The 23523-nt window shown below is 47.2% G+C and overlaps 1 protein-coding gene across 15 annotated transcripts in view; it reads left to right on the plus strand.

The window, feature by feature from the left end:
- The window catches only part of CACNA1A (calcium voltage-gated channel subunit alpha1 A), a 287509-nt gene that overhangs the window by 65811 nt on the left and 198175 nt on the right, over nt 1-23523 (plus strand). For all 15 annotated transcript variants that reach the window (XM_045083255.1, XM_045083256.1, XM_045083300.1 and 12 more), the window contains one exon: nt 8988-9281. In XM_045083255.1, coding sequence (XP_044939190.1) covers nt 8988-9281 — 294 coding nt within the window. The remainder of the gene's footprint in view (nt 1-8987; nt 9282-23523) is intronic.

Consider the following 23523-nt stretch of genomic DNA (forward strand, 5'->3'; position numbering starts at 1 on the left):
CATATGCCATAACATGGACAAACCTTGAGAATATTATGCTAAGTAAAATAAGTTAGTCATAGAAGGACGAATACTGTATGATCCCACTTTATAGGAGGTCCCTAGAGGAGTCAAATCCATTGAGACAGAAACTAGAATGGCAGGTGCCAGGGGCTGTGGGAGGGGGATGGGAGTCCATGTTCAGTGGGGATGAGTTTCTGTTTGGGGGGATGGAAGAGTTCTGGAGAAGGATGGTGGGGTTGGTAGCACAAGAGTGTGAAGATATCCAGGGCTACTGACCTGTGCACTTAAAAATGGTTCAGATGGTCAATTTTATGTGATGCATATTTTACCATCAAAAAAAGAATGGTTCATTTGAAAAGCTGTGACTTTAATGCCATTATCATATGTGTGGCAGAACGAGGGTGGTATTTTCAGTCCTTATCTGGCTTTATGTTTGGCAGCATTTGACACCAGATCGCCCATCCCTGGGGCTTCTTGTGGCATCACCCACAACATTTTCCTCCAACGCCCTTGATGGTGCCTTCTTAGCCTGCACTAGAGGCTTCTGCTTCTCTGCTCTGCCTTTAAATGTCAGCCCTTCCCAGGACTCCTTCCTAAGGCCTCAGCCCTCTCTGGGTCCATGGTCCAAAATTATTCCGCCCACTTCCAAGACCTTCATAGCGATGGTCCCCATGCTGGTTTGCTGGAGCTGCCGTATTTACTACAAACTAGGTCACTTAAAGCAACGAAAAGTTATTCTCTCACCATTTGGGAGTCAGCAGGGCCATAAACCCTCCACGAGCTCTGGGGAGAATCTGTTCCTTGCCTCTCTCTCTCAGCTTCTGGTGTTTCTGGCAACCTTTGGGATTCCTCAGCTTATGGAGGCTTCACACCAACCTCTGCCTCGCCTCTGTCTCTGTCTCTGTCTCTGTCTGCATGTGCTGTTTCCTCTGTGTCTGTCTTCTCTTTCTCTGGGTCTCTTATAATAAGGACACTTGTCCTTGGATTTAGGGCCCACCCGGATAATCCAGCATAAGCTCCTCTCCAAAATCCTTTGACTTGATCGCATCTGCGGAGATCACTTTCTCCAAATAAGATTACGTTTTCAGGTTTTGGAAATCAGGATGTGGACATCGCTTAAGGGCTGCCCCCCAAACGTGTCCCTGTTGCAAATTCTCTCCTGAGTCCAGAGCCATATAGACAGCAGGCAACTGTCTCCCAATGAGTCTCCAGTCTAATCATGAGCAAATAGCAGATAAACCGAAACCAAGGGGCATCTACAAAATCCATGACCAGGTACTCCCACAAATTATCAAGATTGTGAGAGACAAGGAAAGAAACGATCGCAAAGAAAGGGAAGTAGGGAGACCAGATGACTCAATAGCATGTGGCATCCCAGCTGGGATCTCCAAACAGGAAAAGGTTATTGGTGGGAAAACTAATGAAATTTGAATAAAGTTAGGGCTAAGTTAATAAACTACCTGGGCGCCCGGGTGGCTCAGTCAGTTAAGTGTCTGACCTCAGCTCTGGTCATGATCTCAGGGTCTTGGGATTGAGTCCTGCAGCCATCCAGCTCCTCGCTCAGCTGGGAGTCTGCTTCTCCATCTCTGTGCTCCCCCACACTGTGTTCATATACAAGTGCACTCGCTCACGCTCTCTCTCTCTCTCTCCCATTGTACCAGTGCTGGTTTCTTAGTTATGGGTTATATAAGATGTTAACATGAGGGGAAGCTGGATGAAGAGCAACAGGGTAATTCTCTTGTACTATCTCTTAAAGTTTTTGGTAGATCCAAAATTCTTCCAAAATAAAAAGTTTGTTTAAAAAAATAAAAATTCTCCAATATTGAAATCAGTCTGGGTGAGTGACATACACAGACTCAGATCCCAGGTATGGAAAAGTGACTTACAGTGATTTTTAAAAATAAACTTTATTTTTTGGAGCAGTTTTAGATTCACAGCCAAAGGGAGTGGAAGGTACAGAGATTTCCCATATACCCCACTCCCTGCACACACACAGCCTCCCACATCATCGACATCCTCAGCAGAAGGTACACTTGTTCCAACTGATGAACCTTCACAGACTCACATTATCACCCAAAGTCCATAGTTTACATTAGGGCTCACTCTTGGTATTGTACCTTCTGTGGATTTTGAGAAATGTGTAATGACGTGATCCATTATTGTAGTCTCAGAGTAGTTTCACTGCCCTAAAAATCCTCTGTGCTCCATCTGTCTATTACCTAACCCTGGTGACCAGTGATCTTTATACTGTCTCTGTCATTTTGCCTCTTCCAGAATGTCATATGGGTGCAATCATGCAGTGTCCATCTTTTTCATATTGGCTCCTTGAACTTAATAATACACATTAAAGATTCCCCCATGCCTTCTAACTTCTCAAGAGCTCATTTCTTTTTAGCACTGAATAGTATTTCATCATCTGGACGTCCCACAGTTTATCCATTTACCTATGGAAGGATACCTTGGGTTTCCAAGTATTGGCGATTATGAATAAAGCTGCTTATTGGCATCCGTGTGCAAGGTTTTGTGTAGAAGTCTTCAACTCCTTTGGGTAAATGCCAATGAGTGCCATTGCTGGATCCTATGGTAAGAGAAAGTTGAATTTTGTAAGAAACCACTAAACTGTCCTCCAGAGTGGCTGTACCAATTTGCATTCCCAGCCAGCTGTGAGTGAGAGTCCTGTTGCTCCACATTCTCGCCAGCATTTGGTGTTGTCAATGTTCTGGATTTGGGCCACTCTAACGGGTGTGTAGGGGTATATCCTTGTTTTAATTTGTATTTCCCTGATGACATGTGATGCAGGGAATCTTTTCATGTGCTTGTTTGCCATCTGTGTATCTTTGTCAAGGTGTCTGTTAAGGTCTTTGATTCATTTAAATATCAGGTTCACATTCTTATTGTTGAGTTTTAAGAATTCTTTGTATATTTTAGTTAACAGTCTGTTATCATACATATCTTTGAAAATTATTTCTCCCTGTCTGTGGATTGTCTTCTCTTCTCTTGACAGTGTCTTTTGCAGAGCAGAGACTTAATTTTAATGAAGTTCAACTTTTTAATTCATTCCAAGGTCATCTAGATTTTCTCCTATGTCATCGTTTAGGAGTTTTATAGTTTTGCTTTTATATTTAATCTGTGATCCATTTTAATGTATATGAAAAGCACAAGATCTGTTCAGACTTCTTTCATTTTATGGATGTGTATGTCCAGTAATTCCAGTGTTATTCATTGAAAAGACAGGTTTGCTTTGTATTTCCTTTGGTCCTTTGTCAAAGATCAGTTGGCCTATTTCTGAGCTCTCTCTTCTGCTTCATTGATCTATTTATCTATTCTTTTGCCAATATTATACTTTCTTGATTACTGTGGCTTTATAGTAAGTCTTGAAGTTGAATAGTGTCCGTCTTCTAACTTTGTTTTCCTCCCCTCAACATTGTTCATGTTGGCTATTCCGGGTCTTTTGCCTCTCTGGATAAACTTCAGAATGATTTTGTCAATATATACAAGATAACTTGCTGCAATTTAAAAATACTTTATTTGCGGGGGCAGAGGGAGAGGGAGAGAGAGAATCCTTAAGCAGATTTCCCACTGAGCTTGACTTGCTGCAATTTTGATTGAGATTGCAGGGAATCTATAGATCAAGCTGGTAAGGACTGGCATCTTGATTATATTGAGTCTTCCTATCCATGAACATGGAATATCTTTCCAGATGGTGGTGATTTAAACATCTATTTACCATTTCTTGGTTATTAATTGTGTGCTAATTGTGTTATTAATTCATTGTGCTAAGCTTAATCTTAATTAGTCCTTTCAGTCCTTACTCCTTACCTGTGGAGTAAGGAGATTTGTCTCCTTTTTACACATGAGGAAGTTTTAGTTCAGAGAGGCTAAGAGCTTTTCCAAAAACACACAGCTAGGAAGCACTATAGCTAGGATTTGAATCCAGGTCTGCACCCAGAATGAGGCTCTGCCTCATTTCTTTTTAGAAATTTGTAGGGCATGTACTGCTCTGTAATGTCATGTCTGGAGTGACGGCCACATTCCATCTCTGGATTCACTATTACTGCTACATCGTGACCCACAAATGTCTGGATTATAAGATTTATTTTTTGTCATTTATACTCTCTATCTCCCAAAGATCTTGGTACTCATTCCCAGACTGGTATCCAGACCAGAAGGCAGAGACCAAATGTCTTTTGGCTGATCCATTTTTGCAACTCAACATGACTGGATTAGCTGGTAATTGTTTTAACAGCCAAATGAATGCGATTTGCAGTTTTTTATTTGGAGAACTTATTTCAGAGATGCTAGCCCTATTCAATTGAATAACATTCTCAAAGCCAGTATGGTAATGCTGCTGCTGATTGATAAATTAAACCTCCAGCTGGCAGATGTGTTAGATTAGAACCAATGGCTGAGACTCATTCCTGGAGGCCTGCTGTTAAACTGCTTCTATCTATGATGCTAATGAGGTTCTATACCATTCTAACTGGTCAACATTAGTAATTTGGATTAATGGGATGCAAGATACTACCTACTAAAGTTATTTGAGGGGCTATGAAGATTTCTTGCCCATCCATCCCATTTCCTAGGTGATATTAAGATTCTAACATTAGGGATTCATTCCTTTGGCTACATGATTTTTTTGTTTGTTTGTTTTTGTAAAGTGAATCTATAAGGATAATGTATTTGGAGCCCTGTCACACTTTAGGGGGCCTGAGTTAAGTTCTTTTCAGAAAAGGCTGATTGAGCAATTGAGGGGGTTGGAGGTCTTAGGAAGATTCTGAGGAAGAAGAGGTATACTCAGATATTTCGAACTTCATAATCAGACACACTTTGGGAATGCCATTTGGTGAGAGGAAAGGGTAGACTTTGTGCCACTTTGGTGGGGAGCATTTGGAATTGTGTATGGATACCTTTGTTTGGCACAAGATTGGGGTACCATTGACACTTAGTGGGCATGTGCCAGGCATACCAAACAGCCCACAAAGCACAGGGCAGACCCAAACAACAAGAATTTTTCCACCAAAAATGCCAACAATGCCCCCTTGATAAATCTAGAGAATGCCAAGATAGGGATGGTAAGTTCGCCTTTCAGAGTAGTGATTGCCAAACCTAGCTATACCCCCAAGGACTTGCTGAATGGGAATTTGGGTAGAGGGGAGGGCCCAGGAGTCTGAATTATACAACACTTTGTCAGTGGTTCTGATATGTAGTCAACTTATCTGCTGTCAAGGCATGGATTAGAGCATTCCAGAGGAATGTTGTCTTCCAGTTTAAAATAAATAAATAAATAAAAACCAGTGTTTGTTGTAGGGACTTCACAGTCAAAGTGCACAATGAGAATTACAGGTCACCATGCCAAGTGATGCCACTTGGGACCTACATTCAGAAGCATGACAAGCATTTTCTTTTGAAGAATAGCACACACAGAAAACTGCATAACTCATAGAAGTATAGTTCCAGTGTGTGTCTGTGTGTGTGTACACTGTGCGTGTATATATATACCACCTCCTCTTTATCCATTTATCTATTGATGGACACTTGTTTGCTTCCATATCTTGGCTATTGTAAATAACATTGCAATGAGCATAGAGGTGCCTATATATCTTTTCATTTGCCCTTGTATGAACAACATATAATAGGAATTATATACTATGTTCTACTATGTGTCTGGCTTTTTTGGCTTAGCATAATGGTTGTGAGATTGGTCCATGCATTTGTATATAGCTGGGGATCCTCTGTTCTCACCTGCATGTATGAACATTCATAAATACCTTATCAAGGAGATGTCACTCTTTCCTGAAAGACTTTGGGGTCTTTGGAAATCTGTGTAGGTAACACTTGTGCTATAAAACTCCACTGTCTTCTCAGGAAAGTCCATAAAAACAAGTTATTGTAAGTTTGCTTTGCACAACATGATCTTCTTACATGACTGGCCTTTGGCATCCACGCACCTGGGATTACTTCTTGTTTTCCACTGGCTATCATTTGCCCTTGAGATATGAAGTAACAGGAAATACAAAAATCATTACTATTTGTCGAGAATCCTATATGCTCCATCTCCTTGCAACTCTAGTTAGTCTTGGTTTTATCATTTTGTCCATACTTTGACAAGTTAGAAAATCTTTTTTTTTTTTAAAGATTTTATTTATTTACTTGAGAGAGAGATAGTGAGAGAGAGCATGAACGAGGAGAAGGTCAGAGAGAGAAGCAGACTCCCCATGGAGCTGGGAGTCCGATGCGGGACTCGATCCCGGGACTCCAGGATCATGACCTGAGCCGAAGGCAGTCGTCCAACCAACTGAGCCACCCAGGCGTCCCACAAGTTAGAAAATCTTGAAAATGCTGTAAGCAACCTGTAAAGGATGACTCATAGCACAGAATGGGGAATTTATATAAAGATGTATCTTTTCTAGAATGTTCCAAAATACTCATGGGGGTGATCAACTCAAATTCAACTAGCTAAGGCTTAAAATATATATATATTTGCCTTCTTCATCCTGTTTCTTAACCCTTACCCTCACTCCTGCCCTCTAAGCCTATACATGGATTCCTAAAAATTCAGTGGTTTCTTGGTACATCCACGTTGGAAGACAGTTTGGTGACATTTTACAAACCTGAAGGTAGGCATACTCTGGGACCCAGAAATTCCATTCCGAAGGCTATTCCTACAGAAATGCATGCTCACAGGCACAGAGTATTTGGGGCAGGAATGTCTAAAGCCCCAACTGGGAACGGTCCAAATGTCCATCAGTGGGATAATGGGTAAACAAATTGTGACATACTCTTTCAATGGAATACTATGTAGCAGTGAAAGTGAATCAATCACAGCTACACATGACAACAGATGAGTCTTAAAGACATTATGTTGGACCAAAGAAGCCAGACATCACAGGATATATACTGTATGTATGATTCCATTTATGTAAGAATCCAAAAAGATGCCAAGTAGAACTGTACTATTTGGGAATGCACAATAAGGTAAAAGTATAAAGAAAAGCAAGGTTGTTAATAGTATAAAGTCAGAACAGTGATTATGGCTGGGGGAAGACCTGTGTGTGTGTTTCTGGGAAGCTGGCGATGTCCCACTGGTAGCCCTGGACCTGAGTGTTAGTTTCAAGAGCATTGGTTTCACAACCAAGTCTTCAACTGTACTTATGCTGTAGGCATTTTTCTGTGTGTTTATTCAACTTCACAATACAAAAAAGGGAATGGGAAATAAACTGCAGTGGTTCTGGAGGGAAGTGAACACGATGCCCAATATTAGGACCTGGTTTAGTTATCTGCCTCAAGCAGTTAAGATTTGCCACCTCTGGAGTTTTCTCAAAGAGGAGCTAAGCCTTTTATTCCAGCTTGCCCGGCCTCAGTGACTTGAAACTTTGACAGCAGTGCCCCCAAATCGTTTTCCTCAAAAAGCGTGTTTTGCTCAACGGACCAGATTTGTTTAGAGACGGACTAATTGCACCCCTGGACACGAATCTCCTTCTCTTTTTATCATTAAGTTTCTTCCTCTTAACCTCCTCCTTGCAAGATGCTGAGAGCGTCCGGTTGTCTGCAACCGAAATGAAACCCTTCGGAAAACAAGGTCTCCTCCCAGGGGAGGAGGAATCTGTCGTCCCAACTTCCCCCCTGCCTCCCGACCATCCGGCTCTCCCCACTTCTCCCCCACAAACTCCGCTGAGCCGGGTCCCCTCGCGCCTCCGCGATTGGTCGTGGGCCATCATGTGTCGACATTCTGGGTGGGTCTTTCTCCCGTTAAACTCATCAATCGCTCCTCTTTGGAGCATCGCTGGCCAGTGGTTTAGACCTTTGAGCCCATTTTCCCTCTTCCTTTCTCTTCCCCCACCCCTCCACACCCGTCTTATTTTAGCAAAACCTAGAGGAGGAGGAGGAGGAGGCATTGGGGGGGTGGGGGGGAACGCCAGGCATTGCAGCATCCGGGAGCAGCTACTGAGTGGCTAAGCGAACGGCGCATACCTCTCTCTCTCCCTCTCTCTCTTTTTCCCCTGTTGGGAATTTTCAGGATTTCATTGCTGCAATTTAACCCCAAGATGAGGCACGGTTGAGCGAAAGGCTGCGCGCACACGCACACTCACACTCCTTCGTGAACAGAAGAGGCAGCCGCTGGTGATTCAGGAAGAAAAAAAAAAAAAAAAAAAAAATCACCCGGACCTTGCGGCTTCAAGACTCCTTAAGAGCCCACCGGAGCGTTTCCCTCCCCCTCCCCTTCTTTCCCTTCCCGTTAATATTTTTTTCTTTTCATTTCATTTCATTTATTTATTTATTTGGCTACAGATCTTTCAGCCTTTTTAAGGTCTAGGAACTCAAGCAAGCAGAAAGAGGGATTTTTTTTTTAAATTTTGGGGGCTGCCCTCCCCCCCCGCAAGGACCTGGTTTTTATTTTTATTTTTTTAATCAATTTTTTTTTCTAATGGGCCGAGCGCACTCCTTTTGCAAGATGCCAGCCTGACCCGGACCTCGGAGGAATTTGAAGCTTCCACTGCGTCCCGGGGGGGCGTCCTTTGCAAACCGTTCGTGTCTTAAAGGGGGTGTGCGTTGTTTTTTTTTTTTTTTTTTTTTTTTTTAACTGTCTTTTTTTTTTTTTTTTTTTTTTTCCCTCCGGAGTGGGTGGACTGGGGATTGCCTGGATTCCTTCCTCGGTTATTTTTTGCCTCGCTTCCCTCTCCCCTCCCCCTCCCCGGCCCCCGCGCCCCGCCCCCGCACCCTCCTCCGCCCCTCCTTCTCCGGGGTCAGCCAGGAAGATGTCCCGAGCCGCTATCCCCGGCTGGGGCCGGGCAGCCGCCTTGTGAGCCCCCGACCCGAGGCGCCGAGCCGCCGCCGCCCGATGGGCTGGGCCGTGGAGCGTCTCCGCAGTCGCAGCTCCAGCCGCCGTCTTCACAGCCCCGGCAGCATCGGCAGCGGCAGCGGCGGCGGCGGCGTCTTCCGCATCGTTCGCCGCAGCGTAACCCGGAGCCCTTTGCTCTTTGCAGAATGGCCCGCTTCGGAGACGAGATGCCGGCCCGCTACGGGGGAGGAGGCTCCGGGGCAGCCGCCGGGGTGGTCGTGGGCGCCGGAGGCGGGCGAGGAGCCGGGGGCAGCCGGCAGGGCGGGCAGCCCGGGGCGCAAAGGATGTACAAGCAGTCAATGGCGCAGAGAGCGCGGACCATGGCCCTCTACAACCCCATCCCCGTCCGACAGAACTGCCTCACGGTCAACCGGTCTCTATTCCTCTTCAGCGAGGACAACGTGGTGAGAAAATACGCCAAAAAGATCACCGAATGGCCATATCCTTTGCCCGAACCCGGCAGCGAACCCCGGCAGCTGCGCCTCCCCCTCCTCCCTCCGCTTCCCCTCTTCCAGGCTGGGAGAGAGACCCGGGGGTTGATGGGAGGTGGGGGGGTCTTCCAGGGGCTGGGAGAGGGGGCACCGGGGAGGAGTGTGGAGAATCTCTCCACCCCGAGCTGGGTTGAGCTACCGTGGAGGCTTGGGGTGGGGGAACCGGGGAAGTGGATTCCAGAACGAGGGCTGGGCCCTGGGGTCGTAATAGGGGCCTGGGTGGGAGCTTCAGAGCCAGTTCTGGATGGGTCAGAGTTTTCCCAAATGATCATGGACCCGGCCGGGGCCTGGGCTCTCTGGCCAGGGCAGGAGAACCACGGGGGCTTTGGTTGGGTTTCCTTAGGTGGCCCTCGCTGGAATCCACGGGAGCTTCCAGAGCCGGAGACCGAACCCAGCTCACTGGCTTCTCCACCCCTGCCTTCCCCGGAAGAGGGGACCGCTCTCCTAGGGCAGGGCGGTTAGGGGTTCCCAGGGCCAAGAGCTGGTGGAAGAACATGTGGCCTTCACACGGAGGGGCCAGCACTTGCCCGAGCTCATATCCCGGTCTGGGCCTTTGGCCCCCATCTGAAAAAGGCAGTGGTGGGTTGGAGGGCACTTCTTCTCCCCTATGTCTGCTGGTCCCACTTCCTTCAGCCACTGCCCAGGGACCTCATCATCGTTTGGGGTACAGAAAACATCCCATTTGCCCTCTCTGGGGCCCTGACCTGGAAGACGTAGATGGACTATTTCAATAAGAAAGACAGGGCAAGAGGAAATGAGGTGGCAGGTCCTTCCTAGGGTACGGTGTCAGGCCTTGGGTTGGATTTGCCTTCTCCTACCCTAGGGAACCGGGAGGGGACACCAGGAGAATCAGCCTCCATGTGGACACCTCTGGGCAGGTAAATGCCTTTTTTTTTTTTTTTTCCCCTTTAAATCAAAGATCCAGAGGAAGAAGGTGAAGACCACATTTTCTCTATTGAGATGCTATCAAAATGCAGATCCCCCTTGTGTTTCTTTAAATCTGTGCCTGCTTGAAATAAACCTTGAGGAGGGCTTAACATCTGTTGAGATGTAGGCAGGCAAGGATGGGTAATTAGTCGGGCTTTCTAGCAGTTATCTAAGCATGACCCAGATTCCAAGTGGGGGGACGCACCCTGCTCCCCAGGCTGACTGGCCACTGTGCCATGCCCAAATGTGCTGCTCCTTGGCTTGGTTCCAACTGGCTGCCCTCCGTGTACAAATGAACGGGGCTGGATGGGCCCCTGAGGCTCAGCAATGAGCCCCCATTCTGTTGTGTTTGGTTTCAACTGTTATATACTCAACAGGGCTGGGCCCCGGGTGGTCCTGGGGTTGCTTATTTGAGGAGCTCTGTGGCTAGTGGATTCATTTTTAGGGGAACTCAAAATTGAGCAAGCTTTTGGCTTCTGGGTGCTGAAATTAAGAGGGCTGTGAGGTGTTGGTGTGAACAGTCTACTTTGAGGGTGGTCAAAATGAGGAGGTTCAGCTGGGGTCTTTCTGGAGGGGCAAATGAGCACGATGTCATCTGGATTGGTGCACAAACCGGGAGCCCGGACTTTGCCTCCCAAGTTCCAACCTTGTGAAGACCCACTGAAATGCTCAGGGGTCTTGTGATCACTCTGCCTGCCTCCCCACCCTCTGCCTCAGGAGCGGTGGGGGCTTGGAGGGTGGCATGATGTTAATGTGTGCGTGCTCAAATAACTCCAGGGGGTGTCCAGGAGGGAATCACTGGGCTGACAGGTTTCCATGTTGAAAATGGCTTTAGATCGCCTTCTGGAGCCTGGATTTGGAGTCTTCTAAGAGGAAAGGAAGGAGGTGGGAGTCCTAATGTTGTGTCCTCAGCTCACCCCGTCCAGACTGAATCCTGCAGATCAGAGAGCTGTTGGGGAGAGAGGGGATTGCCAGGGACCTCTCAGAAGGAAGAATCTCTGGGGAGGGATGCAGGTGAATCGGGAGCATTCTGCTGGTACTTTAGGTTTTCTTTGGCTTTCTTGCTTTGTGAGTTTGTGCATTTTGTTCTCTGCAGACAGTTTTTATTCTCTTTTTGGCCCGAGGCAGCAAACACATTATACAGCCCCACTCTGGAAGGGAAAGCTCTCCATCCCCCCCAATCTGTCACCCAGCAGGGTAATCCAGGTCTAAGCCTTCTGGGGGCTGGGGGGCTGAGAGGAGAGAGGACAGAGAGCTGGGGGCAGGGGCGCTGGATGAGGGACTCGGGGGCCAGCACAAAGAGATGGACTGGAGAAATGCCGTCGAGCCAGGGTACCAGAGCAGACGCTGGCTTCTGTATCCAAACGCTTCTGCCATTTAAGATAATGTCTTTCGGTACTTATTCTGAACTTTTAGAATAAAGGCTAATATATGTATGCAAAAGTACTCAAGTCAAGTCCAGTTTAATATGTGTTCGCAAAGTGATCACAACCACTGCAACCAGTACCAGGACAAGAAAGAGGCTGGGACCAGCTCCCCAGATGCCCCCCTCAGGCCCCCTCCGCTCCCTCCCTCCCCCTCACCACTCACGCCACAAGGTTAACCACTACTCTGACTTCTAAGCCCACAGGTTCATTCTCCTCCATTGGGACTTCCGGTCAGTGGAGGCACAGACTGTGTTCCTTTGTGTTTGGTTTCTTTTTCCTCAATAGGATGCCTGTGAGAATCATCGAGATTCCCGCAAGTGGTTGGAGGTGGCTCCTTCTCGTGGCTCTGGGCATTTTACTGTGTGACTCTACCACAGTGTACTTGTTCCCTCTACTTGTGAGTTGGTCAGTCTCCAGATTGTATCGTTAGGAACATTCTTGTACACGTCTTGGGTTGAACATTTCTCTTGGGTCTGCGCCTGGGAATGAAACTGCCCTGCCATTCTTTGATGCATGTGTAGCTGGGTGTGTGTTTGGAAATGACATCCACTAAGGGTGCAGAGGACTATGGAAAGGACCTTCTTCACTGTCTCGGGAGGAGCAGGCGAACGTTCCGTGAACTTGGCTATACACTCCATAGGGCCCAAGGGTATTACTTGCATGTGCAAATTCTAGCATGGCTCACTGGTGGAGGGGGCCGCCTTCCAGTCTCCATGCCCTCCGGCACTTGGCCACAGCAATGCCTTACCCTTCTGTACCCTACTCTCTCGGCCCCTCCAAGCTTGAAGCCAGCAGTGGGAATTAAGGGTTCTCCTTCATTTCAGTTTTCTCTTCTGAAGCAAGAACACCCAAATGGAAATCTTTGATGTTCAGATTCACACTGCTGCCTTTTTCTTTCGGAGTATGCTGGGCGGCAGGCCGTCTTGACCACACACCTTGGTTCCATGTTTTTGGTGATCGGGAGTCTCATTTCAGTGCGGCCATGATGGGGTCTGGTGCTGGCTTCTAAGGAGCTCAAATCTGTCAGCTTAATAGGGTGCATCTGTCAACCTTACCAGAGCCCCTACTTAATGCCACTCATTCCTTCTGATGTGCTACCAAACGCCAGTGTGAATGTCATCTTCTCCCAGTCCTGCTGATGCCAGCAGATTTCCCACTGAGCACGATGTAAGAACTGGGGCTTTTGCAGGAGCCGCGGCCCAGATCTGTGTGCTGTCCCACTCGGTCTCCCGATTTGGCCGCAAGATTCCAGCTTTTCATCCATGTTTCTGGCCATCTCCATAAGGAGTCGAGTCCCATCACATCAGGTAACCTGTGGACATTGGCCGCTTGGTGTTCCCTAGTTTTTTAAAAGAGGAATGTTCTGTATGGGAACCAGAGGGAGCCCTGGGAGAAGTTGGAGCATGTTATAAGCCCTCCGCTCATCCTGAAAAGTAGAATGTGCTAGAAGATACTACTATAGAAGGCAAGACAGTGTGACCCCTATGAAACTTCTACTAGACCGGCACGGCTGGTAATTCCAGAAAAGCAGAATTCTGGGAAGTAAGAATTAGCATGGCTTTTCCATTGGGATTTTTTCTTCCCCACAAAGGTGCGATCCCTCCTCTGTAATCCCCAAACCCCAAAAGCTCTGGAAAGCAAAACGTCAGATCATGCAGGGGTAAAATCCTACCTGGAACTGACCTGAGTTTATAGTCTTTACGTACAATCTTGACTGTTCCCCCATGATGTACGTTTTGAGGTGTTCTGATGCAGAAATGTTTGATATGCTCTGTTATGTATGCCTTGTAGTGTCTCCCATACTTTCATGTGTGTGAGGATTGGCTCGTTCAGATAGTGATTCTGGCCCAGCAGGTTTGGGGTGGGGCCCAGAGTTTTGCTTTTCCAGCAGGATTCTAGGGATTGCCCAGGCCGTGATCTGTGGGGTCCACTGAGAGTAGCCAGGTCATATCATAGGTACATCCTAGGGTCTTTCTCTTCTTGTTCTTGTTCTTGTTCTTCTTTTTTTTCTTCCCCAAGATCAGGTTTATTGAGGTATAAATTAGTTAGCAGACTTCACCCTTTTTTGCATACAGCACTGTGAGTTTTTGACAGACGCATGCAGTCACGGAGCCACCACCAAAACAAAGATAGCAAATGGTTTCAGGGAGCCTAGCCAGCTGTCGGTGGAGTGTGCGACTCTTGATCTTGGGGTTGTGGATTCGAGCCCCATGTTGGATGGAGAGATGACTTAAAAGTAAAATCTCAAACAGTTTCATCATCCCAGGAGATCCCGTAATGCTTTCTGAGTCTGCATTACCCAAGACCCCTGCAAGCACGGATCTGTTCTCCATCTTTATGTTTCTGCCTGTTCCAGGAGGTCATAGAAATAGAATCCCTGTGTATGTAGCCTTTGAAGCCTTGCTGCTTTCATGAAGCCATTTGAGATCTATTCCTTTTGTTGTGCATAGGAGTAGTTCGTTTCTTTTTAGTGCTGAGTAGTATTCCATGGGATGACTGGACCACAGTCTGTTCATCCATTTCCCAGTTGAGTGACATTTGGGATGTGTCCAGCTTGGGCAATTGTGACTAGGGTCGCTGTAAACATTGGCAGATGGGTTTTAGTGGGAACATTGGGAATGTACGTTCCATTTCTCTTGGGTAAGTAAATACCCAAGAGTCAGATTGCTGGGGTGTGCGGTTAAGTATACCTTTAACTTTATAAGAGACTGCCAAACTATTTTTTCCAAGTGGCTGTGCCCATTTTACGTTCATGTCCTCATTATCCCTTTAAAAGCACCAAATTCTAAACTCCAAAGCACGTCTGGCGTCTAGGGTTTAGGTAAAGGATTGTGGGAGTGTATAGACAGTGCTGGATATGGTAGTATTATGTACCCATCAGAGAAATGGGGAAGAGGCAGGAAGGGGGTCTCCAGTGTGGGGAAAGGGACTCTCTTACTTGGAGTGCACTGGTTCCACCGTTCATGGTAAAAAGTCAGGCTCTGAGGCTGTGAGGCTCCGACCTGTCCATGCCTGTCACCCTTGTCCCCGCAGCCTCACCACAGCTGGCACGAAGTAAGTACTCCGTAGATGTTCTTACAGTGAGTGAAAAAGCCTCTTACCACCCATTTGCACACCCTATAGATCTGCTCTGCCCTTAGTCCAACATTTGAGGTTTTCAGTGGGTTTTAGGTACAGGGGACCAGTGGGGAAGGGAATCAGAAAGAGGATGTGTACATGAGGTTATCAAACCAAAGAAGGTCTCTGAAGTTACAGTGCTCGAGGAGTTGGGGGGACAGTGGCTCTTGAGAGTGAAGTCCTTCTTCAGGGACGTGGAGGGATGTCTCGTGGGTGCTTGGGGCTTATGTACCCCCTCTCCTCCCCGTTCCCCAGTAGCAAGGCACATAAGCCCTCCATCAACAATGGAAGGCGGCACCGCGAAAGTGGGTTCGATCCAGATACCGTCAAAGCCCCAAAGCCCCACAGTTAATACATTTTGGGGAATGCTAACTCGGCTCTTTGGGAAGGATTGGTGTGGTACCCCAAAATATGACAGAGGAGAGGGAAAGCATCCTGTGCTGTGGGATGGCCAGTCCCAAGTTTGAGCAGCTCCCCAGCCAGGCTGTTTTGGGCATCAAAGCCTCAGTGTCCGTCATGAGGTTAGTGTCTCCCCTTGGAGAACTGGGGAGGTTAAGTGGGTTCACACGTGCTAAATGCTCACTCGGGTTGTGTCAGGCATGAAGAAGCTCCAAAATACATAAGCTGTAATGTTAGAGAGCACTTTTACCCCTAATGGTCTTTTCTGGAAACTTTGGCTGGAAATCAGGTTCTCTGGGTACGAGTGGCCCCGTGACTGGCCAGGTTGGATTTCTTAATCTGAGTGTGGCACTCTTTAAAGCAACCCTCAGATGTTCTGTATTCGCTGTTCTTTCTGGAAGGTTTAAAGGGGGAAGATTCGTGCCCACTTGACCTATTTTTCTATTCCCTTCGGTCTAAGATAAAATTAATTGTCTTCTTGTCCCTTGATCCCTCCCTTTGTGGGTGACAAGGTGAGGGAGTTTTAAAGTATGTAATTAGCTTCCTTGTTCTCTCACACCCCATCTCCTTCTTCGGAGCTGGCCAAGAGTCCAGCCCAGGATGGAGACCAAACGCCTTAGGACAGTTGCTGAGGTCACCCCAGGCAACCAGTGGTGGGGTTTAACAGCAGAACCCTGCTCATTTGGGGTTAAAATGTACTTCCTCCTCACCAATTTCTGTCTTATTTCTCACTTGTCCCATACCTCCTCGAGAATAGAGAAGCCAAAGAACATTGCAGGAGAGGGAACCAGGGGGTGGGCTCCGCAACTTGGGTTTCCAAAACCACTGGGCATTAGTCCTTGTCTGGATAGGATGACCAGATGTCCCAGTTTGCCTAGGACTGTCCTGGTTTTGACATCTCAGGAAACCTAGTAGTTCTGGGCAAAGCAGGACACCGGTCACCCTCCTGGTGAGTCCTTAACACCCAAGAAGGGAGAGAATAGGGGAATAAGAGGTGGTGCTAGTATGCGGGAAAGAAGAAGATAGGTGGCTTTTCCCCTCTGAAAAGCTGGGGCTTTTTATTGGAATGAACTGTGCTTTCGGAAGCTGCCTGTTTAAGGCAGCTAATGCGAGAGAGATCCCAGCTCTGTAGTGAAATTTCTGAGTTAAGTCCAGATCAAGTTTTGTCGTCTCTCTTGGGTCAGAGATGACTTTTATCTTCTGTTCAGACTGGGAACATCCTCTGGTCTTTCGTGGAGGTACTCAGGGCTCAGGTCGGACTTGGAATTCAGAGTTAGCAGTCCCTCCCCAGAATGACATTATTGCAGAGGCTGGGCCGTGTCTCCGGAGCTGTGAGGGAAACTCAGCTTTGTCGCCCACCTGCCAGTAAATAATGTTCATGCTGTTAAGTACTGTTCTCCTTTTAGGTCTGTGTGTAAAATATATATATATATATAATTTTAAATCAATTTCTAAAGTATTTTTATGCAAGTACTTTTGCACAAGAGCTAAGTCTGATTTCAAGAGTAAGTTGACAGATGCGTCTCAGAGGAACACAGAGGCAGACCTAGAACTTGCCAGTGGCGGGGAAGGGAGGGTAACATGGCTTCTGACCTTCTAGAACATGCCATGCTCTTTTATCTCATTGACCTTTATTATTTTCCTTATTAAAGATAACAGGCATGGGAGGCTATGCCGGCTTTCCTTTGCTCCGTGAAATGTTTGGCAAGTCGTGGAGTCCGTGTAGGAATGTTTCTCTCTGAGCAATAGCACTAAGGAGTGGAGGAGGAGAAGAGGCAGGACAGGGGAGGTGACTTAGGGTGGAGGCAAAGCGTACAGAGCTTCAGGATAGGTGACCCGCACTGCCCAATTCTGCTCCAGCCCCTATTAGTGGCGCCTCAGTCTCCTCATCTGTAAAATCGGCAGAGTAACCCTACACCCAGGGAATTCTGGGAGATACTGTAAAAGATACTGTACCCAGAAACCATGTGGTTTATAAGATTATGCTGTCAAAAGGATGGCCTTCGGACCCCACAATAGTGAGGGCTGCATTCATGGGGCCACCACGCTGGCCATGAGCCCAGCGCCTACAGGGGCTGAATAAATATCCGTGGGGTGTTTTCTCGTGCTTTCCATTATGAGCCTGTTGCTTTAATCCTGTTAGAGCTTCACCATACGTTCTCAATATTATCTGTCCTTCCACTTGTTTTTCCTTATTTATTGTGCTAGGATATGGACATGCTGGTGGACCAGCTACATACGTCACAGACTGGAGTAGTGGTCCTCCAGGGGTGGTCCCCAGCCCTCTAGGGGTTACAACATCATCTGTTGTAAGAGACGGAGGTGCTCACCCCTTAGCATGCATCAGCATCACCTGGAGGGCTATTTAGACACAGGGGGCCAGACCTCACCCCCAGAGTTTCTGATTTAGGAGGTTTGGGGTGGAGCCTGAGAACCCACATTTCTAGCATGTTCCCAGGCGGTGCTGCTACTGCTGGTCTGGGAGTGGGCTTTGAGAAACCCTGAACTAAACATATCAGTAACCTAATTCCATTTGTGGTCTCCGACCTCCCTTTTCCTCCTGCTCCTCCCCCACTGCGTTCCCCAAAGTCAGCCCCTGTCTCTTGGATGCTGTCTCTTGGACTGTGTGTGTGTCTTCTTCTCTTCTCCTTCTTCCTCTCTTACAGGTTTTATCACATGCACCTTCACATAAATTTAGTTTTCCTGGTTTCTGAACTTTGTAGCCTTCTGGACCTTGTACTTTTCCACCCAATTGTATGTTTCTAAGATTCATCTGCTGTTGAGTGTAGCTGTAGGTCATTTCTTTTCTCTGCCTAATATTGCATTCTGTGATGATACAACAATGTATCCCCTTCCCTGGGTGATGGACATTTGGGATGTTTCCAGTTTGCATGTGTGTATGAGTGCCTGTGCGTGCGTGTATGTTTGCTATTTTGAACAGTGCTGCCGTGAGGAATAAATAATTTTTGAATGAATGAATTCAAGGTGTTAATTTTAGTCTGGGTACTTGGGAACCTAGCTTCAGCTAGAATCAGCTGAGATTCACCAGCGTTTAAGGAACACCAGCCATTTGACAGGCCCTGGCTAAGCTGGTTCTCCGTTTCCTCCTCATTCTAAGGGCTGGCTCAGCCAGATGGCCCCTGTTCCTGCCTGGAGAGTTGGGGTCTTGAACTAATTGAAATAGTCAAACACATTTATAGACTTGAATTCCCTTTGGAAGAGTTGTTCGAATGCAAAAAAAATTTAAGCGTCTGGCCCGTTCCTAGCCACAGTGCAGCCTTTTAAGTTATGCATCAAGGATGGATGTTTCTGGTCTGTAGGGGAGAAGGGTCATCCCATGCAGTTAGTATGGGATGAGTGGATGGATGGATGGATGGATCTGTGGGTGGTTGGACAGATGGATGGAGGGAGGGGGTGAAGGAAGGAAGGAAGGGAAAGAGGGAGAGAGGAAGAAGAAAATGAATGGTGTTGGGTAGGTGGGTGATCAGATGAGTAAGTGGATGGGTTATAGATGAGAGGTTGAGTAGTAGACTGTTGGGTGACCGATGGGTGAGTATTTGGGTGGATGAGTAGATGGGCAGATGACTGCACTGGACTGAAGGGTAAGAAGATGGATGCGTGGAGCGATGGGTGAGTGTGGCGGGGGGGATGTTGAAGACAAGGGTGTGTCTGGCAGGTGGTTGTCCATGTTGGGTGTCTGTGATAGTTGGTGTTCTGATTGGGTTGTTGATGACGAAGTCCCTCCACTTGCCGCCTTCGTTGTACTTTTCTCAGCATCAAATGACTCTTGCATGCTTTTTGTGACAATCAGTGAAAGTGTGTGTTTAGGGCTTGCTTCCCTAATTAGAAGGCTTCTTGAGGGTAGGAGACAGAACTTCGCCTTCCTCACACCCCCCAGCAGTGCCGGTGCTGTATCATGCATAAATGTTAGTTAACTGAGTAATGATGAGGAAAATAAACCGTGTTGTTGACAAAGATGATGAAAATTCTGGGACCACCTGGTTTTATTTATTTCCTCACTGGGACTGGAAGTGGAATTCCTTGGAATTTACCCCATCGGTGGATAGTGGCAGATTGGATAAATGCCCTCGATTCCTACTCACTGACCAGAGATTACAGATTACAGACTACAGATGCATCACTGTCCTATAAAGCCCCACACGATCTAGTCACTGTCTTCTCTTTGTCTCATCTATTCTCTGCCAGTTCAGCTCTGTCTCAGCTCCACTGACCATTTTTGCCCACACCCAGCTCACTTGCATCCGAAGGCGAAGGCGTTTGTGCTGGCTCTTCTCTCCACCTGTCTCCCCAGGGTTGACTCCCCTTACTTAGGTCTCAATGCAAGGCTTGCATCCTCCAAGAGGTCTGTCCTCTTCATTTATTGGACATCTGAAGTACAAAGAATATTGAATATATGTATAGTCTCCTATCTAGAGGGAATCTCTAGAGATGTTTTAATGCATTTCATTCTGTCCCTTTTTATGAGTTTTTGTGAACACATTTCCATGCCACTAGATATGCTTGGAAAGCATCAGAGCTCCCATGTACCGTTGCACAGGCTGTACATTGCACAAGGGTATCGTATCTCATAGACATCATGGAGCTGTACATTTATTATTTCAATTTCCCAGCTGATGAAAGCTTAGTATCTTATTCTAGAAAAATGAAGATATTATGACAACTTTCTGACAGATGGACCTAACAACTTGAAAAAGGGGTGTCTTATTTAAATTCACACAGTGGTGCTGTATGGGTTGGCAACAACCCCAGAAAAGACTGCTGTTAATATCTGACAGTCTCCGTTTTATGGATGTATCCTACTTCATGAAACCACCTTCAGTTGTATGTTTGTTTTCCTTATAAACAACAGTGCAGCGAACATCTTGGTGCCTCTTTGTGCACGGCTCTGATTATTTTCGGAATAAAATCCTGCTCTAGATAAGGTGCTGAAGTTTGAAAACTGTCACCTGCACTGTCTTTGAATCTGTAAAAGAGATTTCGAGACCAGGTGACTCAAAGTTCGGGAAGTTGATGGGGAGGGGCAGGGAAAGAACTGCTGTTTGGTTCGGAGTTTTTCCTGGGCTGCATGGAAAGAGTGCTTTCGAACTGGGGGTGCTTTCTCCTGCCAAGGGACTTTTGGCAATGTCTGGAGATGTTTCTGGTTGTCGTGACCGTGGAGGGCAAGGTGCTACTGGCATGTAGTGGGCAGAAGCCAGGGCTGCTGCTGAGTGTCCTAAAATGCACAGGACAGCCCCATCTGTTCCCCCCCACCCCACCCCACCCCAGGAAAGAATCATCCAGCCCAAGGTGTCAGTAGAGTTGAGATTGAGAGATCCTGATGTAAAAGATATCACAGATTTCCTGGAGGGGAGTGGGTGGATTTCGGGTTTTTGGGTGACTTAAATTGAATTTACAGTTTCTCTTCCTAGCTGGGTGTCTAAGCCAGCTTTCTGTGAACTTTAGATCTCACACGATCAGCAACAGGCTTGCTACCGACAGATTCGTTGATGTAAATATAGATGAGTATATAGAAGGAAATCTCAGCCGGAGTTGGAAAATGTTGGAATGAAAGCTGCTGCGGCCTTTCCTTCTCTTTCCTTCTCCTTCTGTTGCCCAGTTTTTAAATCGTGTCTCACTTCTCTGGGCTCCTGGTGTGGTGGGTGCTGTTGGTGTAGACCGTGGTTCTCTATTCCTTTAGACCCAGCATCCCAGGCTGGCCTTGTGCATGAGCAAGAGACAGTGCCCGGGGCAGGTTAGTTTAGAGATGGGAGCAGAGAGAGAAGTGCATTCATTCATTCACAGTGAATTCATTTACTTACAAATGTTTATTGAGCACCTACTATGTGGCAGGTGAGAGGGGGCAGATGAGGTCAGGAAGGTGACAAGATATGACTATTTCCTTAGGACAGAGTCCTGGAAATGACAGCGCTGGGTCATATGTCAGGCTTTGGGGCCAAATGGTAAGGAGCAGGAAGTCCATGTTCTTTCAGACCTGGAGGTCCCCTTTCCTTGGTTCCGTGAACCAGTTGGCTTGCCCTTGATTTTCATCTCTACCAGAGACATAAGCGAAAAGTGGGATCCCCTTGGGGTACAATGTGTACTTTCAGGAACTGAAGAAGTAGAACATTTTCTGGGTCTGTGTGGGCCATCTGCATTTCCTTCATGATGTCCCTGGTCATGTCTTTGCTCTGTCTTCTCTAGAGATATTTTGCAGGTATCTTCTGGGGAAATGCACCAGATGTAGACACTCAGGGGTTCTGTGGCTCTCTGTTGGGTCTGAGGCAGCCCAGCGCGGTGGTTAAGAGGGAGGGCTGTAGAGCCAGTCTTCCTGGGTTCGAATCTCGACATTTCTTTATAGTTTCATCATCCTGGGTGAGTTGCCTAACCTGCTGGGCATCTTCTTCCTCGTCTGCGAGATGCATATAACATCATGTCTACCTCGCGGGGTTGTCGTAAGGCTCAAGCAGCACCTAGAACAGTGCTTGGCACCCAGCGGACGATGAATAAGTTAGGCTGCACTGTTGTTCAAGGGGCTAGGCGTTAGCATTCCCCCTCATCAGTGCAATAGTTTGTGTTTCTGTGGACCCCTGTTGGTGTCTCAGGGCGCAGTAGCCACCGTGTGATTTAGAGCAAGCTGTCCAAGCTTGTGTGCCAGCCACGGCTCTTCTAAATGACCAAACAGGATCCTTCATTTGCCCCAAAACTTGATGAGAAGCACCTGGACCATTCTCCACATTCATGATGAGTGGGTCCTCTCCTCTCTCCTCTGCTCATTCATGTCCTGGATTTCAGGAGCCCTGGCAAAGAAGTGCCTTATTCTGGGAGGATGTGGGAACCCTGGGTGCTTTTGGACAATGGTTAATAGCTTCTCTTTCTGCATAGCTGATGACTCTCAGGCTGTGTGAAGACTACTTTGGCTGACTTAATCTTTATACCTGCCCTAAGAGTTCAGTGGGTTTATTTTTGGCCCCATTTTACAGATGAGCACACTGAGGTTCAGAGAGCCAAAGTCACTTGCCAAGGTCACATATCTAGAGAGTGGGGAACCTCACTGGACAGGTATCAGCACAGCAAGGGACAAAGTCCCAGAGGGGCAAAAGCTCAGGTTGTGTCTGGGAAGGCATTCATGCTCCAGAGAAGTTGGAGTGCCCGTGGGCAAGAGCTGGCACAAGGGAGTAGTTAAGGGACAGGGTTTGAGGTCACTCAGGACTGGGTGGTTTCCCTCTGTCAGGGCTGTGACCTTTGGGATGCTACCTAACTTCAGAGATCCTCGGTTTTTTTTTCATCTGTACAATGTCTGTGAGTAAAATAGTATTTAAGTCCTAGGGAGGCCAGAAGGGTGAAATCGATGGTGAATGTCAAAAATCATGCTTGGCACAGAGTACATGCTTTAGCAAGTGGCAGAAGCTCTTTATTCCCTCTTTGGTCTGGGCACTGACACAGTCAGTCACAGACAGACACAGGCGGCTGCCCTGATGTGGCTGACATTCTAGCTGGGAAGACAGACCAAGGACCTGTTTGAGTGTAGTAAATGCTATGGTACAAAAGTAAAGTAGGGATAGGAGATACAGCAGGACGGTGAGGGCAGACTGCTGGCGCTGAGCCAAGACAAGAGGATACCCAAGATGGGGGTGGGCATGATTCTGGAGCAGGGAAGGTGAGAAGCTGGTGGGGTGAGCCTAGAGGTCTGTTTCATAGGTGGCTTTGTCTAGGGGGTGAAAGGGGTTGGTTGGAGAGACCCAAGGGAAGGCTGGTGAAGGGGGCGGGTGAGGGGCCCTGAGCTGGTGGGCAATGCTGGAGAAGGAAAGATGGAGAAGACCCAAGGGATTCTCGCATTTCTTCCTTTCTTGGAAGAGTGTTTCTCATTCTTAAAGGTGCAGGCAAGGGGATCACACTCCAGGTTATTTTTGTCTCTAGGTTCTTTAGGAAGGTTTTAAGGCACCATTTTCTTCCTAACCGTTTGAGATCCCATTTTTTCCTTTCCTTGGAGATTGTATAGACCCATGCTGCCCAGTAGAGTAGCCAGTAGCCAGGTGTGGCTGTATTGCCTTAAAATTAATTTAAATTAAACAAAAAGCAAAAGTCAGGCCTTCAGTTTTAAGAGCCACATTTCAGGTGCTAGATTGCCACATGTGGCTGGTGGCTACTGAATGACACAGATCTAGAACATTCCATTGCTGTGGAATATAGGATATGCTGTTTAGAACATGCAAGAGCCGCATCTCCTGGGAACTTGTTGGAAATACAAAATCTCAGTCCCCACCCCTACCCCTCTATCTGTTCAGTCCCAATCTGCATTTCAAGGAGATCCTCAGGTTGG

Source organism: Mustela putorius, unplaced genomic scaffold (genome assembly GCF_011764305.1).
Source record: "Mustela putorius furo isolate JIRA1106 unplaced genomic scaffold, ASM1176430v1.1 tig00000095_pilon_pilon_pilon, whole genome shotgun sequence".
Classification (NCBI taxonomy): Eukaryota; Metazoa; Chordata; class Mammalia; order Carnivora; family Mustelidae; genus Mustela; species Mustela putorius.